This window comes from Podarcis liolepis (assembly GCF_965112155.1).
Source record: "Podarcis liolepis genome assembly, chromosome: 1".
Taxonomy (NCBI): Eukaryota; Metazoa; Chordata; class Lepidosauria; order Squamata; family Lacertidae; genus Podarcis; species Podarcis liolepis.
The window spans coordinates 104,203,416-104,222,493 of record NC_139554.1 but is presented as its reverse complement, the minus strand read 5'-3'; the positions used below and the strand labels follow the sequence as shown (position 1 = coordinate 104,222,493).

Below are 19,078 nucleotides of genomic sequence, written 5' to 3'. Positions count from 1 at the left end.
AGGATGCTCAGTCCTCATTATGACAGAAAGTCGTAATAAAGCTTAAAATTTCATTTTAATTTTCATAAGTAGCAAGTAAAGAAAAGAAAGCAAATAAAAAAGAAGGGAAAGGGAAAAATAAATAAATGCTGATGTGAACAACAGAAGTCTCTCGTTTGTAATAACAGGCATTATACATTGTGTACCCGCTAATTTTAAGCTTTGTGAAATAAGGAATGTCATGATTTTCTTCACTCCTGTTCTCTGCTTTACAAGGGAGCCATGGGTTCTGCTCACTGCAGGAAACAGATCCAAATAACCATTGGCTTTTATAAAGTCGGTAGAGCATGACTAGATGACTCTCATGGTCCCTTCCAACTCTATGATTCTATGAATATAATCCTCAGAGAGTGAGGAGATGTGCTTCTCTGTTCCTGGAGGCCTTTAGTGCAGTGAGTTTGTTTGTTTGTTTTGCATGACAAACAGACGAAATCAATGAATGCTGCAACCCTAAACACACTTGCTTAGGCTTACTTCTAAACAGACATGCTTAAAGGTAAAGGGACCCCTGACCATTAGGTCCAGTCGTGACCGACTCTGGGGTTGTGGCGCTCATCTCACTTATCTCGCTTTACTGGCCGAGGGAGCCGGCGTTTGTCCACAGACAGCTTCCGGGTCATGTGGCCTAAGCTTAGGCTTACTTCTAAACAGACATGCTTAAAGGTAAAGGTAAAGGGCCAGTCGGGTCTGACTCTAGGGTTGTGCGCCCATCTCACTTAAGAGGCCGGGGGCCAGCGCTGTCCGGAGACACTTCCGGGTCACGTGGCCAGCGTGACGAAGCTGCTCTGGCGAGCCAGCAGCAGCGCAGCACATGGAAACGCCGTTTACCTTCCCGCTATAAAGCGGTACCTATTTATCTACTTGCACTTAGGGGTACTTTCGAACTGCTAGGTGGGCAGGAGCTGGGACCAAAGGATGGGAGCTCACCCCACCGCGGGGATTCGAACCGCCGACCATGCGATTGGCAAGCCCTAGGCGCTGAGGTTTTACCCACAGTGCAACCCGCGTCCCTGTAAACAGACATGCTTAGCACACTGCATATTTCTGCATAACTGTTATACAGTGGTGCTTCTGGTTACGAACTTAATTTGTTCCAGAGGTCTGTTCTTAACCTGAAACTGTTCTTAACCTGAGGCACCACTTTAGCTAATGGGGCCTCCTGCTGCCACTGCGCTGCCACCACGCAATTTCTGTTCTCATCCTGAGGTAAAGTTCTTAACCCGAGGTACTACTTCCGGGTTAGCGGAGTCTGTAACCTGAAGCGTTTGTAACCCAAGGTACCACTGTATTGCTGTATTTTAAGTTTAGACTTGGCTTTTTCATCAAACTTGTTTCTCTCCACTTTCTTAAAAAGAAATAAAATCCTGCTGTTGAAGAATGTTGATGAACTTACAAGACTTGCTTGTGTCGATGAAAGTTTTGTGCCAACAGTTACTATTACTATTCCCTGTACAGCTGGGATGGGGAACCTGTGGACCTCCAAGTGTTGCTGGAATCTCCTGCTGTTGCTAGAGCTGGCTGGAATCCAAAAACACCTGGTTTCCTATCCCTGCGACAAACCTCATAGCTCTATCTGCAGGAGTCTGGGGGGTGGGGTGTCCTCATAAGCTCAGTGGACAGCTAGAAGCTGAAACTGACAAGCAATATTTATTTCACAGCTGCTGCTTGAAATTCTCCTCTTGTTTCCATAGAAACCTAGCACTTATTGGTGAAAATAATGTGTTTTTAATGATTGTTTCATAACTTCACTTACCTTAGTTTCCCTGAACTGTCAGTTACGTGGCAAAACTCTCATTATTTCACGCCTGTTAAGTGTGCCGTTTAAAAAATGTCCCAGAATTATTATTAGGTTTCTTTCTCTAAACCTGGTTTCGACTGACAAGCCTTGGAGTGAAACCTGATCTGGCATTGTAATTTATAATTCTAAAAGTGGAGATGAATGTCATTTGTAAAGCAAATGCCTCCCCTTTTTAAATACATCACTGCCAGATGTTTCAAACAAAAAAATGTACAGCATTTAAGAATTAAACGAGATGAAAGACAAGGGAAGATTACAGTAGCAAATTATCTGACAATTTGGACTGCACCAAATCTCTAAATTCTGGTTCCGGGGTGGGATGGGGTGGGGTGGGACACTTGAAAGCAGATTTCAAAAGTTTTAGCCAAATTCAGGAGGAGATCTCATGTCAGTGAACATGGAAATGATTTCCCATGACTCACAACGCACACAGATCTTTGGAGAGGCATCTAAGCAATTGATTTGTCTAAAGCAGAAATGAAAGCATTCCTTTTTTTTAAAGTTACGGCACATATGCAATGCAAATCATGATACTGGACAACCATCTTTGTTTAGGTTTTTGTATTGTGAAGAATCAAGAAAGTGAAGGGTTTTTTGGGAGGGAGGGGGGATACAATCCTTCAAGTCACCTGCAATTTCTCCTCCTGTTCGCTTTTCTCAAACTTTATGTGTGGCAGGAGGAAGGACTGAGGAGAGGCCTCAGGCATGAGACACTCTAGGATGAACTGGGAGATTTAGCTCTAATCCTCTTGTGCAATGAGAGAGAGAGTGAGGATAAGCACACTAGCTCTGCCCTGGCCTCCACACCATCCAGGAGTTGGAAGGATAAATTCTACAATGAAGAACATTTTCAATGTGTGGAGCCCCCTTTCACACATTAAAACCTTGATTTCCCAGGCCTCCAAATTACACAAAGCACCTACACACAGCTTCAGAAGTTACCGTATTTTTCGCACCATAGGATGCACCGGACAATAAGACGCACCTTGTTTTAGAGGGGGGGGAGAACAAGAAAAGAAAAATTCTCCCCCTCTCTGCCCAGCGCCCCTTCAGCGAAGTGGCAGGAGGTACTGCGCAGAGAGAGGGAGAATTTTCCCCCTCTTGTTTTCCCGCTCTAAAACAAGGTGCCGTTTAAGGTGCGTTCAGGCAGCTACCTTGGAAGCCTGGAGAGCGAGAGGGGTCGGTGCACAACGACCTCTCTCGCTCTCCAGGCTTCAGGTTCCTTTCGACCTGCTCTTTGGGGTTGGCGGGGAGAAGCCCACCACCAGCCCCAAAGAGCAGGTCAGGGAGCAGCAGAAAGGCATAGCGGAGAGGCTGCTGCCATAGTCGCACGTCACTTCTCCAGCCATAGCCGCGCGTCACCTCTCCAGCCGGGAGAGGGTCGCAGGGTGCTTCTTTAGCCCCGCGCGCGCTCTCCCGGCTGGAGAGGTGACGTGCGGCTATAGAGGCTCCTGCCATAGCTGCGTGTCACCTCTCCAGCCGGGAGAGGGTCGCGGGGGGCTTCTTTAGCCCCGCGCGCGCTCTCCCGGCTGCAGAGGTGACGCGCGGCTAAAGAGGCTCCTGCCATAGCCGCGCGTCACCTCTCCAGCCGGGAGAGGGTCGTGGGGCTATGGCATCTTCGCTCCATAGGACGCACACACATTTCCCCTTCATTTTTGAAGGGGGAAAAGTGCGTCCTATAGAGCGAAAAATACGGTACTCCTCCAACTTGTGAAGAGCAACACTGATATTGATAGTGGAGTTAGAGCTCACACAGTACACCTTCTTCTCCCTCATCACATGAAAAACAAAATGTTAACATAATTTCAGAAAATGTTACTTAAAAGTTACCTAAATGTATAACATTTAAAGTGTCAAGGGCTGCACAGGGAACAATTAAAAAGCCCTGGGCTCATTTCAGATGATCTTTTTTTTAAAACAACAACAACCAAAGACCATCCTTGTGCAAAATAAATAATTCATACCTCTCCAAGGGAGTAATATCGTCGGGGAATCTGGGAGTCTGGATAGACATTTTCTAGGTACCATGAAAACGGTTTGCATTTTAAGTTCTCTCTCAATGCTTTTCTGACTGATACGTCTCCATAATCCACTTTGACAACTCCTGTAAAAAGAAATTCAGAGGAAAAATAGTAATTAATATTCATATTCTTTTAAACCATCCCCAATGACAATGAGTAGTTAATTACATTTTTAAAAAAGCTTACAGTACACTAATGATATTCCCAATTTACCTACCTCCGTTTCCCTATTTTTGTTATTGTAAATGCATAACTTTCAGACAGGCACTTCATAAACAAATGTTTTATTTATAGATTGAATATATTATATTATAGATTGAATTCCCCATTTGTTGGGGGAAAAACAATTGCCTGTATCTGCTGCAACACTAAAGTGTCATGAAATGGAGAAGAGATTACTAACTAGCCTGCTATTTTAAAAAAGACTTTAAAAAAAAACTTTGCCTACATGCACATTTGCACTGCAGTTGCCAGTATTGTTTAATTTCTTATCTGGAAAAGTGTTACAGAAGTGATGGTACCAGCATAGACAGGCAATTATTGTAGCCTTTACACCATCAGGTGTTGTTAGCATAAATGAATCAGTTCTTTTTACATTTATGTACGTTTCACCAGATCAGTCTTCTGACAGCTTGTGGACCCTGATGAAAAATGGAAGTATGGCAGATACAATTGTAGACTAGCTGAGCTAAGGGGAGGGGGGGAAAATTGTGATGGAAATTGGAAAAGTATATATGCACGTGGTTGCTAGTTTCATACTGTTAGGTCAATAAACAAAGATGCAAGGAGCATGCATGACTGAAAGATAGCTGCAGATGCATGAAGGCTGTTATCACCTTAACAACAGCTGTACAATTTCAAGGGCTCTTGACCTGTGCAACATGCTACACACCACCAATGCTAGATGCTAGCCACACTACAGTGTAGAAGCTGCATGTGTATGGCTAAGAGCCCTTTAGAGTTGACCTTGTGGCATACTGACCATGAATGGGTGATTTGGGCAGCCTCCAGGTAATTGCCATCACATTCATTAAGCCTGCTATAACTATTCCCTATATATAATCAAAGAATAGATGGCAGCTTTTCGCAGGCCTTTTCTTATCTTGTGAGCACTGGTTTAAACCATGTATTAGGAGGAGGCCTGTCATATCGGAAAAAAGCAGCATTTGATAAAAACGATCTCGCAATGTACTTTTCAGTGGCATCAAAGTGCAAGGAATAGTTAATGTAACTTACTCCCTTTTATTTTCAGAAAAAGGGCATATATAATTTATTTATACTGCAATCTGCAGTGCACAATTTTAAAAACCACACGGCGTCTATCACGGCACATTACAATTGCTACAGCAGGCAGAAATATCATTATGCGGTCAGTTGAGACCTGCTGCAATTTCTAAGTGGTTCACAGGGGGGAAAGTTTGGGAAATACTTGCTTTTTTTGCAAAAATTAAATAAAAAAATGGTGGGCAGAACTGTTTTCAGCAGATGACAGTTGCCTTTCTGGTTTCAATAGGAACAGTGTTTCAGATTTCTAGTGTCACTACTTGGAAAGCCTGAGTTAAATGATCAGAAGGCACAGACAAATTTTGAGGGGAGACCAAAAAGCAAACTGAAAGTATAGGGTTTTTTTGTTTTTGTTTAAATAACAACAGCAGCAGTGGCAAAGCTAAGACTAAATAGGTTTTTTTTCCTCGGTGCTAGTTAAGAGAAATTAACTGGTAGCTTAAATACGTTCAATGAAATGCTGACTTTTACACACAGCATCCAGCAGGTGGAACTGTTTTCCCACAAAAAGCCAAGACTCAACACTATATAAATCTTTCGATGAATTTTCAAATAGAATAAATCTGTTCCCAGCAAGGAATGCAAAACCCACACAGAGAGAGACTCACATACAAGAATGTCCACATCTTACTCATGTGAATGGGGATTCAGTGTAATAAGTATGCCAACCTGTGCAGATGATTTTGTCTAAATTTCAATATTGTTCTTCGCAAGAAAAAATTATTGTCATAATATAAACAAACATTTGCAGATTTTAGATTCAAATATTTAGCCTTGTAAATGTTATTAATAATGATGCTTTGGATAGTGTCAGACAGTACAATCAATAGGCAACAGCGGATGCCTACCTGACCCATACACCTGCTTTTCATGCTTCCTGAATATTGCGTGTCAAAGCCCCAAGCCACCCCCATGAGAATAAAGACACAAGGACACAGAATTTTAGGTTAATGTTAATGGGCAAAATTTAGGCCACAACTTTATTGGTTACAGAATATGAGCAGTATTGGCTTAGGCATTGGCATCAACAGATTATATCTGACTCCTGCCCGCCTTGGAGGGAGCCTGGTAAGGGTAAATCACCAGTAGGGAGAGCCCCACCAATGTGGATCGACTCGAGCTTCCCCTCGGTTCCCACTGGGGTCATGGCATGGCCCTCGCCCCTCCCCGAGCTTCGGATGAGATCCACACCCCTGGATTCCTTTAACAGAATACCCTTGAGCACGGAGGGGCAGGTGATGGCCGCACCTCCCTTCCCCCACACACTGCTATTCCAATGCCTAACCACCACCCTAACAGAATTGTGACGATTGCTACGAGGTAGGCGAAAACCAAGTGGCCAGTGCCAATTTGACAAGTGGCAAAAGTCCTACCAGGCCACTCAACGGTGACCAACTGAAGTCCATAGCAAGGCCAAAGGCGCAACCTGAGAAAGGGCAGGAGATCCACGGTGCGAGGCTGAAAAGGGGCAACTCAGCGTCACGCTGTGGTTTAAATCGGCCCCAGCCACGCCCCAAAGCCACCTGATTGGCCGCTTGGCTAACTGGCATACCCGGGCCTCCCCAGCATAAGGCAGGACGCAGTTCCAACCCCCCCCCCCACGCTGAGGGGGGCGGCTTGGTGGCTCGCCTGCAATGCATCCCCACAAAGAGGTGGAGCCGATTTGTGCAAAAAGAGAAGTAGCTTAACTTCACTATGGAAATGTGTGGGCGTCCAAACAGATAGGACTCATCCATCTAAGCATAGAGAAGACACATTGCACTAGGAACACACACAGAAACATATGCACACACATCAGTTGCTTATCCAGTGTGGCTGCTTAATTATAACATCCAAAGCTACCCTGAAGACTTTATGGTGTCACCTCTGAGCTCTCCAATGCTGCTGCTGTTTGCCTTTGCTATGCCAGCAAAACAAGACCTCAGTGAAAGCTCAACAACAACAAACAAGCAAATCCTGATTTAGGTGTGTCTGACTGATTCACGGTTGCACGCATGCACACAGCGGCAAACAAGGAAGTAGCCCCAAAACACCCTAAAGACGTCATGAAAAGGGTTGGAGCAGGGGTACAGCAGGCTAACACACACTCTGCCAACGTGTGCGGGATTCTGGATTATTGGCATATATTGTGGAAAAATATGTTCAAATATGAATCTTCGCGGGGGGGGGGGGGGTTAATTCAAGATTTATGAGGCAATGGGACAGAATTAATATTATTAAGGAACAATCTGAAACTGACACGGTTTGGAAATAGACAGAGAGGTGAGGGTAGAAAGGTTCAGTCACTAATAAGATGAGTGATGGCCTTGCTGTAGAATGTTAATTCAATCATGTTGGAACTCCTCAGGTTCATATGACCAAATACATTTTGAAGTCTGAACAGTACCTAATTACAGGGTGACTCAGAACTTATACTGCAGCTCTATATCCAGGTTCTAGAGTCCCTAAACCTGGGTATTTAGTACCATGTCCACTCCTCCTTAATATCTTATGGGAGAGGGTGCAGGACATTTGTCAGTTCAAAAGGTCACATTTCCTCATAGGCAGCCTTCTGAAAGCTACAAGCCAGTGGTGGTTGGAGTCAGAAGCAGACATAGGCAGGACAAAGAATGCTAATGTTACAATTACAGAACAAGCTTGCTTCTATACACACTAAGACATCCCTCTCTACCCTCCATCCAGACAAGAAGCAGAGTTCACAGACACGTTCCAGCCAGGCAAAACCACTAAGGTGGGTGCAAAGGAGGACCAATGAGGGTTGTAACTAGGAAGTGGATGTGGCCTGGGAAGAGTCCTGAGGGTCAAACCAAGACATATGGAGGGCCACATTTTGTCCCCGAGTCTGTAGTCTCCCATCTCTGCCACAAAATGTCAAGTGAAAAGTGGCCCTGGAAAGCAGAATTACTATGCAAAATCTCTTTATAGAATGCGATGACCCACTTAGGTGGGTTGATTTGTTGGATGAGAAAATATATGATAGGAAAGTGTAAAGTAGGATAATTAACACAGGTCCAGGGATTAAGAGAGAACAACTAGGAATCCATCAGCTCACCAAGTGAGCTGAAGTTTGCATGCTTCTCAGAAGTCTGATAAAGTACAGCAGCATCGATTACTATGGCTGACTTTGAGCAGTTGCTGTTGCTCTGTCTCCAGTTACAAACTTGTTCTGTTGTCAGGGCAGAAATGAGAACTTCTCTCTTGATGCTTTCTTGCTGTTTCCTGGGTCTTTGTTTAGGGAAGGAGTAAGCTAATACATTCACACAGACAAAATTTTATCCATACCAATGGTGCTGTTTCGAACAGGTCAATAAAACATTTTTTTTCCTTCTGTTTCTTCTCCTGCTTCTTTCTTCTTAGGAAAAAAAAATCTACAGAAGGTCATGTAACTGGTTATCTTTTTGACATCTGACAGGAAGGTGTTCCACTGGGTGGGCACCACATTTACAAAACTGCTGCTTTCACATGCAACATAGAAGTCATTCCTGCTGCCTAACTTTATGATGATCTTCTTCTTCTTCTATTTCTTCTTCTAATATATAGACCGCTTCATGGCATAAAACCATCAAAGTTGTGTACGCAGTAAAAACAGGATAAAACGCTGAAAGACAAGCTCTGAGCGCAATTCAGCAAATGCTAAAACAATAAAAAACCCATCCATGCAAACTCTAAAAACAACAAAAACCATCTAATCAAATATAAAATTGATCTTCCATAAATGATTGTGCTGCACCTCAGGGAAAGCCTTCTTTAACAACAACAATGACGAAAAGGTATTCAGTAGGTGCCTAAATATCATGACAGCAGATGCCTGACTGTGGCGGATAATTGATCTCAGGGAACAGGAGCTGTAATGCTAAAAGCCTGGTTTCTCGTACAGGGTAAGCACACATCTGAGGCATATGGTTAATTATCATGTGTTGACTGATGTATTGCGTTCCCCCCTGTTTATGTGAGGAAAGACTCCCCTAAATTCCTGGAACCAGTAAAGGGTTAGAATTTAATTAAAACCCCTGAATTTCAAGATCCAGTAGGGATTCAATTGCTGGAATAGCCAGGCCAGCCTGATAATGCCTGTGAAGTATGAGTCATTAATCTAACAAAGGCAAGGCAATGAGCCATTAAGAAAGTGGGGACTCCGTGCCAGACACAAATGGGTGGACCCCAGTGGGCAGAGACAAAAAGAGTTTGGAGTTTTTAGGATTTAAATTTGCTGTGGCGTATTCTTGGGGAAAGGGTTTCGGCCTGTAAGCAGCAAGCTGGAAGGAGGGTCAGAGCGATGGTTGAGGTCTTTTCAGATCCCAGGCTACAGCTATGAGAGAAGCATGAACCTTTTTGGAGTGTTAATGCTTTGAACTGTTCCGTCCTGGGTTTGGGTTGTATACATGTGTAAATAGACCATATATCATAGAGACACCACCGTCTGTGCTGTGCCACATTTCCAAAGGAAACATTAACTCTGGGTAACCTCCTGGAACCTCACAACTTGCATGTAACAATAAATTTTGTAAGCCTCTCCCCAAGAAACCCACTATCACAACCTCTACGTTTGTCACTTCCAACACCATATATAATCATTTTGATTTGTAAATTATAAAAGCCTTTAGAAAGAAGTAAAAACAGGGCAATAGCATCCCTCTCAATTTCTGAGAGTCTGAGCTTTTCCTCATAATGTAAAATACTGTGTTCTGTCATTTTCTGCAGTTAATCCAAGCAACTGTGACAAAGTGCCATTTTTTAGCACAAAGCCAGGCCTGCAACAAGGATGGGTAAATCTGTCAGTTTCAGTTTCTCTCGTGTGTTTTTTTCAATCTTAACTTCAGTTATCCACATTTCCACAAAAGCGTTTCTTATATAAAAAAAAATCCCAGAAAAAATTACCAGCATTTTAGTGCAAATTTATTCTAATATGCACATTTTTGCAAAGTAATATAAGACATTTTTGTATGTTAATTTCATTAATATGTGCAAGTTAAGCCACATATGTACTTCTGTACACATTACCTGGGTAGAGAGCTGGATTGCAAAATTTGAAGAAGTGCAAATTTCAAAAAATGGTTTTGTTTCAGTTCTTGTATTGTTTTGGAAAGTGCTGATTTAGTAAGCACACCTTTACATGCAAACTGAATCTCATTTCTCCCCCATTCCTACCTGCGGCACAATTGCTTTCCACAATTAGGGCTGTGCAACAGATTTGAATGAACCCAGTGGCTTCTGGGCTGCCCATTCTGCCTCCTGTATTATTTAACATCTATGTAAACCAGGGGTGCACCACCTGCAGCCCTCCAATTGTTTCTGGACTACAACTCCCATCAGCCCCAGCCAGCATAGCCAGTGATCAGGGATGATGGGAGGTGTAGTCCAACAACATCTGGAGGACTGCAGGTTGTGCACCCGATATAAACCATCTGGGGATTTGGTGCACAATGTCATCAGTATGCTGAAGACATGGCAGCTTTCTTTCTTTCTCCACTCCATTAAAATCAGGAGAGGTTGGGAAGGTGATGGACAGGTGTTTGGAGGCAGTGCTGGGATGGGGGCAAAAAACTAAGGCTGAATCCTGATAAGATGGAAGTGCTATGGGTAAGTGGTTGAAACTCCTTGGCCTGAATACCAGACATATTTGTCATATGTGATTGTGACATAATTATCTTTAATCCTGCCAATCTTCTTGGGAGGAGCAAAACCATTCACATAGATATCAGTATTAAAACTGAACAGCAGGGATCAAACACATTAAAATGATTGCAGGTTTTTGTATGATCTCAAGGTATCGTGACATGGTTTCCTGGAGTGTAAACACACACACACACACACACACACACACACACACACACACACACCTGAGGCAGAAAATAAAGGCTTTTAATTCAAACACCCTGCAGTTTGGAAGAACGACATTCTGTTTCTGCTTCATGCTGCGTATTTTCATCCTGTGACCCGCTAATCTCCAATTAACTACATTCTCAGTGTGATCCTACCCGCAAATTGAAAAGTCTACCCATCTATATCAGAAGATGTTAATAGCTTTGCTTCTAACAGTGAGAAAGGGCTACAGCTCAGCTCTTCCAGAATTAAGTTCAAGAAATATGTTTCTAAGATTTGTTTGTGCAAAATTCTTGCTTACATAGGCACACAAACATATCCCCCATTCTTGCTATCCCCAGCAGTGGACCTATAAATCATGTTGTTATCTGAGAAGAAAAAAAATCGGGTGGGAGAGGCCCCATCACTGAGTGAAAAACACACAAGAAAATCTCAAAAGATACTAGTTACAGATAGGTAGCCGTGTTGGTCTGCCATAGTCAAAATAAAAAAAATCCTTCCAGTAGCACCTTTAAGACCAACTAAGTTAGTTCTTGGTATGAGCTTTCGTGTGCAAGCACACTTCTTCAGATACATCAGATGTATCTGAAGAAGTGTGCTTGCACACGAAAGCTCAAAAGATACTAGTTAAACAATGGTTCGGATTCAAAAACTCCATGAGTTTTACTTGTGCAACAGGTGTTTCTCTATTTCTTTCTGCTACAGACCTCTGAAAAGGTATTTCTGACTTGCTCAGGCGTGGCTTTCAGGGAGCGAAAGAAGCAGTAGGAGAGAGGGAAAGACCCACTGCACTTGTGGAAAGGGAATTCAGAACCCCACTTTGTATGAGCAAAAGTGTCTTCTGCTCATACAAGGGTAAAATTTGGGTCCATATCTGTCAGGGAACTGCCATCAGAGCATCAGGTGGTGGAGGGACTCAGGCAGGATGAAAGAGACTCAACTGCTGAAGCAGGGACCAGCAGGGGGAGGAGTGGGTCTCTGAGGGAATGCGAGCAGGAGGGAGGGCTCAGGGAGGCTTCCAGCGAGAACAGTGGGGAGGTATCGGAGTCTCCCATAGGCAGACCCACACCTCGCAGGAAACTGTCACGCCGTGAGTCCAGGAGACGCGTTTCCGTTAAGGAACTTCTTTGCTGGAAACGCTTCCGCAGACAGCCACTGTCGGACTCTACTAGTGACTAGAGCAGACATGTCTGAGGAGCTCCGTCACACACGGAGGTTTGTGGGGTCGCACAAACTCTGAGGGAGCACGTTTTCACGCACAAGCAGCTAATCAAACCCTCACAGCAGTCCGACAGTCTTTGTACGCTGCCTGTGCAAGAGAAGGCATCATGAGCGAACCAACCGGAACCGGAGGAGCAGGGGCTGGAGCTGGTCCAAGCTTGGAAGATAGATACCGAGCGTTGGAGGTTCAACTGGCCCTGCAGACGGCGAGGTTGGAGGAGAGAAGGGCTCAGGATGCAGACAAGAAGGGGAGAGCCACGCAATTCCCCAGAAAGGTACCAGGATTGGTGCAAAAATTTGGGGGGGACCCCAAGGACTACCATGCTTTTAGGACAGAGATGCAATATGCCCTTAATGTGCAGTTCGATGAGTTCCCTGATGAGGAATCGCGAGTTGCTTTTGTAATTGGGCATCTTGAGAAAGGGGCGCGGGACTGGGTTCGACCCCTAATGGCAACGCACAATGACATACTAAAGGACACAATGAAGTTCTTTCGTGCAATGGATATCATGTTTTCCAGCGATATTGAGGAAGGGGTGGTGCGCAGACAGCTAATGGCTTGTAAGCAGGGAAGTCGATCTGTCCGTGAATATTGGACTGAGTTTACCATGCTGATTCACAGACTGAGTTGGGATTTATCGGCGGCACCCGTTCAAATGCTATTTGAAGAAGGTCTTTCTTCGGGGGTGAAAGACGAGCTGGCACGGAGCCCCAGGGCGGAGTCTATGGATCAGCTGACCAAATCTGCGCTGACCATAGGAGCGCGGCAGGAGGCAAGAGCCTTGGAGAGGCGGGAAGGGAGAGGGGAACGTTGGAAGGAGTTCCGCATTCCAGACATTCCTGAGCCAGCTTTCCCGCCGGCAGAGCCGATGGAAATCGGAACAGCGCGCGCGCGCGCATTTTCAAAAACCAGCGAGGGAGCTAAGAAGGAGGGAAAGGGCCCCCGGAAATGCTATCTCTGCCAACAGCCAGGCCACTTTGCCAGAGTCTGCCCCCAGAGGAAGGAATGGCAAGGGATGGTGGGAGCTGTTGAGGGGGGAGAAGAAGGGGGAGCGGAGCAGGTAAAAGCCAACGCCTGGTTGCCACAATTGGGGCACTGCAGCCAGGCCAAAGAGCAGTGAAAGTGCCCGTGCCAGAAGCTCCTCGACCTGCTCTAGTGATTGAAGTGTCCCTAGAGCTGCAGAATGGGCACCCCCTAAAAATAAAGGCGCTATTGGACTCAGGCAGCTCCTGCAATTTTATGAGCAAGGAGTTTGCTGCTGAACACCAGATACAGACCATCCCTTTAAGCAACCCCCTGCAGGTGACCACGATTGATGGCAGGGAGTTGTTGGGAGGAGGAGTCCGCTTGCAGACTGTCCCAATGATAATGAGGGTGGCAAGGCACACAGAACTGATAGCGTTTAATGTGGCCACCCTGGGAGGCGCTCCCATTATTTTGGGAATGAGCTGGCTAGCTCTACATGATCCGCTGGTTGGCTGGCATCAAAGAGTGGTGTCCTTTGGTTCAGCACATTGCCTAGAACACTGCAAAGGGGAGAAGGGTTCAGCAGGGGCCCAAGCCACCCTAGCAGGGACTGAAGTAATGGGGAAGGTGAAGGTACCACCACAGTATGCAGATCTCAGCGACGTGTTCAGCGAGAAGGAAGCTGACCAACTACCACCTCATAGACCCTTTGATTGTCAGATCAATTTACTCCCAGGAGCACAGCTTCCCGTGGGCAAGTTGTATGCCATGTCAGACAGGGAAATGCAGGAGTTGCGAGGGTTCATTGACAAGAACCTGAAGAGAGGCTTCATCAGAGAGTCCAAAGCAGCAGGGGGGAGCCCAGTGTTCTTTGTGGACAAAAAAAATGCGGACAAGCCGAGACTTGTATGTGATTTTAGGCGGCTGAATGCAGTGACTGAACCGGTGGCGTTCCCTATGCCCAGAATTGATGATATTTTGACCAGGGTGAGGAAGGGAAAGATTTTCACAAAGCTGGATCTAAGGGGGGCGTACAACCTGATACGCATAAGGAAAGGGGATGAATGGAAAACCACCATGTTTACCCCTTTGGGGGCGTTTGAATACCTCGTTATGCCATTTGGATTACAAGCAGGCTCCGCGTGTTTTCAATCTTTTATGAACCACGTGCTGGGCCCTTTGCTCTACAAGAATTGCGTTGCCTTTCTAGATGATGTGTTGGTGTATTCTGAGAATGAGGAGCAACATGTGAGAGACGTCAGAGAAGTGTTGAGCAGACTGCAAGCCAACAGGCTGTGGGTCAAACTGGAGAAGTGTCGGTTCCATACCAAGGAGGTGGAATTCCTGGGGTACCGCCTGTCAGACAAGGGATTGGCCATGGATCCCGGCAAGGTACAGGCAGTGCTGGAATGGAAAACACCCAAAACCAAGAAGGATGTGCAGAGGTTCCTAGGGTTTGGAAACTTTTATCGTAAGTTCATCCGCAACTTCGCCCATCTGACGGCGCCCATCACTGACTGTCTCAGCAGTAAAAAGAAGTTTGTATGGACGGCGGAGGCGGAGCGAGCGTTTGAGGAACTGAAAAGGGCCTTCGCCTCTGAAGAACAACTTCTGCATGTGGATTTACGAAAGAAGCTAAGGGTTGAAACAGACGCATCTGACAGAGCCATAGGGGCGGTGCTTCTTCTGCAGCCGGGGAAGGAGGAGTCAGAGTGGCGTCCGTGTGCCTTCTTCTCGCGGAAGCTGAACAAGTCCGAGAGGAACTACACGGTGTACGACCGAGAACTGCTTGCTATTCATGAGGCGTTCCGGAGATGGAGGCATCTGCTAGTTGGTGCACAACATAAAGTGCAAGTGTGCACGGACCATAAAAATCTAGAGTACTGGAGAACGGCGCGAGTGCTCAACCAAAGGCAGTTGAGATGGGCCCAAGAGTTCTCCAAATTTAACTTTGAGATTTGTTATGTGCCAGGCCCAGAGAATGTTAGGGCGGACGCTCTCTCACGCAAACCTGAATATTTGGAGGGGGAGGGAGCACCCGAAGAAACCCATATCATTCCAGAGGACCGCTGGGTGTGTGGGGCGACTTTGGTGGGGCAAAGGGAATTGATAGAGGGTACGGTGCAGGATGCATACGCCCAGGGGAAACTCAGGGATCTCAGAGGGGAGGAAGACAAATCCGGTGGTTTTGAGGAGAGAAATGGGGCATTGTATTATAAGGGAGCGTTATATATACCTGAAGGGGAATTGAGGGAGAAGGTACTCAAGCAGCTGCACGATAGCCCCACAGCAGGGCACTTTGGGCAACACAAAACCATGTGGCTGGTTACCAGGGAATTTTGGTGGCCCAAGGTCAGGGAAGATGTGCGGGAGTATGTGAGAGGGTGTGAACAATGCCAAAGAGCCAAGGGGGAGAGGCGGGCGCCGGCTGGTTTATTAGAACCACTGCCCACACCTGAGAGACCGTGGGAAGCAGTGGCAATAGATTTCATGACTGATCTGCCAAGGTCTAGAGGGAAAACAGCCATCATGGTTGTAGTAGACCTGTTAACTAAAATGGCCCACTTCATAGCCTGCTCACATGCGGTTACAGCAGAAGAAACCGCCAAATTGTTTGTAGAGAATGTGTTTAGGTTGCATGGCGCCCCCTTGAGGGTGGTTTCAGACCGAGGGAAACAATTTACTTCCAGGTTCTGGAGGAAGCTCATGAGCTTACTGCATGTAGAGGTTAATTTCTCGACGGCCCGTCATCCTGAAACCAACGGGCAGGCGGAAAGAGCAAATGGGGTTCTCCAACAATATTTGAGGTGTTATGTTAATGACAGAGAGAATGATTGGGTGGAGAAGTTGGCGTTGGCAGAATTTGCCTACAACAATGCAGAGAACGTGTCCACGGGGATGAGCCCCTTTTTGGCTAATCACGGGTGCCATCCCAGAGCCTTCCCAGGGGGGGAGGGGGAGAACTGGAGCGTTCCAGCTGCAGAACAGTTCGTGGAAGAAATGGAAGCGATCCATCGCCAGCTCCAACTCAATTTAAACAGGGCTAAGGAGGAATATAAGAGGCAGGCAGACAAAAGCAGAAGGGAAGGTGAAAGCATCAGGGTGGGGGACCAGGTGTGGCTGTCAACCCAAGGGTTGCCATTCAAAGGAGGTTGTAAGAAATTAAGACCCAAAAGGCTGGGTCCGTTTGAAGTCATACAGCAGGTCAATCCAGTGGCTTTCAGGCTCCGGTTACCGAACCACATGAAGCTGCACCCAGTTTTTCACAGGTCGTTGCTGTCACCGTATAGAGGAGACAGTGAGGGGAGGGTCACTAGGGGACCAGCAATGGAGGAGAAGGAACACAGCTACCATGTAGCGGAGATCCTCGATTCCAGGTGGAAGGGAGATCAAGTAGAGTATTTGGTAATGTGGGAAGGGGAACCGGAGTCGGAAAACACCTGGGTTAGGGCAGAGGATGTCAATGACGAGGTTTTAATAGAGACTTTTCATCAGAGGTTCCCACGTAAACCTCAGCCGGTAGCGAGGTTCCGAAGGGAATACTTTGCCACCACCGACGAGGAAGAGGAGTTGGAGGGGTTCCCAGATTCTGAAGAGGAAGAGGATTCAGCTGGCCAGGTCGACGATCGATGGAGAGAATTGTTCGAGACGTCAGAAGATGAGGAAGATTCGTTTCGGGGTTTTAGCCCTTCACCTCCCAGGGGGGAGGAATTGGGAGGGGGTGAGGGGGGCCCTGGAGGGGAGGTGGATGTCAGGGAACTGCCATCAGAGCATCAGGTGGTGGAGGGACTCAGGCAGGATGAAAGAGACTCAACTGCTGAAGCAGGGACCAGCAGGGGGAGGAGTGGGTCTCTGAGGGAATGCGAGCAGGAGGGAGGGCTCAGGGAGGCTTCCAGCGAGAACAGTGGGGAGGTATCGGAGTCTCCCATAGGCAGACCCACACCTCGCAGGAAACTGTCACGCCGTGAGTCCAGGAGACGCGTTTCCGTTAAGGAACTTCTTTGCTGGAAACGCTTCCGCAGACAGCCACTGTCGGACTCTACTAGTGACTAGAGCAGACATGTCTGAGGAGCTCCGTCACACACGGAGGTTTGTGGGGTCGCACAAACTCTGAGGGAGCACGTTTTCACGCACAAGCAGCTAATCAAACCCTCACAATATCCGTACCCTCGGCCCAGTATACCTGAAGGAGCGTCTCCACCCCTATCGTTCTGACCGGACACTGAGGTCCAGCGCTGAGGGCCTTCTAGCGGTTTCCTCCCTGCGAGAAGCCAAGTTACAGGGAACCAGGCAGAGGGCCTTCTCGGTACTGGCACCCGCCCTGTGGAACGCCCTCCCACCAGATGTCAAAGAGAAAAATAACTACCAGACTTTTAGAAGACATCTGAAGGCAGTCCTGTTTAGGGAAGCTTTTAATGTTTAATAGACTATTGTATTTTAATATTCAGTAAATGCTGTAGCTCTTCTACTTTCTGGTCCACCACCATTTGCTTGTATAATGGTGGGTGCAAGAACATGCATATCGAAGACTATACTATTACCATTCTACCTGTGAGATCCAACTTTTAAAAACTTTTCTCCTACAAGAACTATGCAGCCAGCATATGGGTCTCACACATTAGTGCAATTAGGAACCCAGATATTGGCTCTGTATTCTCATGAGACAGACAAAAAAGGGTGAGAACGGGCTGATCTGCATGTCATGGCTTAGCATGAACATGTAAGCAAGTGAGCTTCCAAAGAGGAGATGGTGGCTGCTTTGCTCCTTCTCAGTCATCCTGCTGCTGCGCAAAGCCATAGTTTGGCTCATCATGGCAACTGAATCTAGGATTGTGGTCTAGCTCTCCTAGGCAAACCATGTGCTGTCAACCATAGGACAAACCTGGGTTACACTATGGGGTCGAATGCACAGTATTACAAGTGGCACAATGATATACTGAGCAGGGTGTTGACTAAGAAGTAAAAGTGGATTTCTATTTCCACTTTTCATTCCCTCTGAAACTCTATTACAGTGAAGTGTGATCAAAGTCTTTGTTCAATGCACTTTTTTCGCAGAGTAGGAAACGGAATAGGAAGGCTAATACAGGGCAAGTACGAAGTGTTCATCACACCTAGATTAAGTACTGATTTTAGGCCAGCGTATTCTTTTTCTTAAGTGTTTAGTACTATCCTGACTCCCTGTCACTGTGCCTGGTCACACTGTCATGTCATGGCTTCAGGAACTAACCAAAGCTAAATTCAGACTGGCCTTCCTTGCGCTGTTCAGTTCATTCACTATTACAAGAAGTCCTGATTATCTTAAGTACTTTTAAGTTATGTTTGGATACAAATATATTAATGCAGAAAGTAGGTTCTGATTTCACTTTTACAATTTACTTCAAAGGCAGCTTACTCTCGGGAGTAAGGCTGCAAGAGAAAATAAAAACTTCAAAAGCCTTCAAATGCACCCCACTGATTTCACTACTTCATAAGGTGAAAGGAATTAAAAACATGCAGGGGAAATTCCGAGGCAAATGCGGTTAGCAATATATAAGTTGTTCAAGAAAGAAGCAGAAGAAAGTATTCAGTGCAGCTTATAGTAGGTGACATGGGTGGCCTTTGAGGGATAATTTTCATGAAGCCTAAAGGACAAGCGCGTTTGAGACATGATTTGAAAGTAATTGCTTGAAGAAAACCTGTTTTAAACTCCCTTCATTCCCAAGCACAATATTCAAACTTACTGCGAATCCCTGGCTTGGGGAACATTTCAGGTTAGTAAAGACAAAATTTACATTTAGTAGCCAGAGGGGGAGAATGCAAGAAGGAGGAAGTAAATCATGCTGTGAAAAAAATAATCCAGTTCATAGCAATGGAGCATGCAAACACACACACACACACACACACACACACACACACAACACCACATGTGTATCCAATGAGGTATTT

The 19,078-nt window shown here is 46.0% G+C and overlaps 1 protein-coding gene across 2 annotated transcripts in view; it reads right to left on the bottom strand.

Moving 5' to 3' along the window:
- Positions 1-19,078, bottom strand: part of GALNT13 (polypeptide N-acetylgalactosaminyltransferase 13) — a 152,085-nt gene that overhangs the window by 33,414 nt on the left and 99,593 nt on the right. For both annotated transcript variants that reach the window (XM_083494134.1, XM_083494135.1), the window contains exon 9: positions 3,802-3,941. In XM_083494134.1, the coding sequence (XP_083350260.1) occupies positions 3,802-3,941 (140 nt within the window). The remainder of the gene's footprint in view (positions 1-3,801; positions 3,942-19,078) is intronic.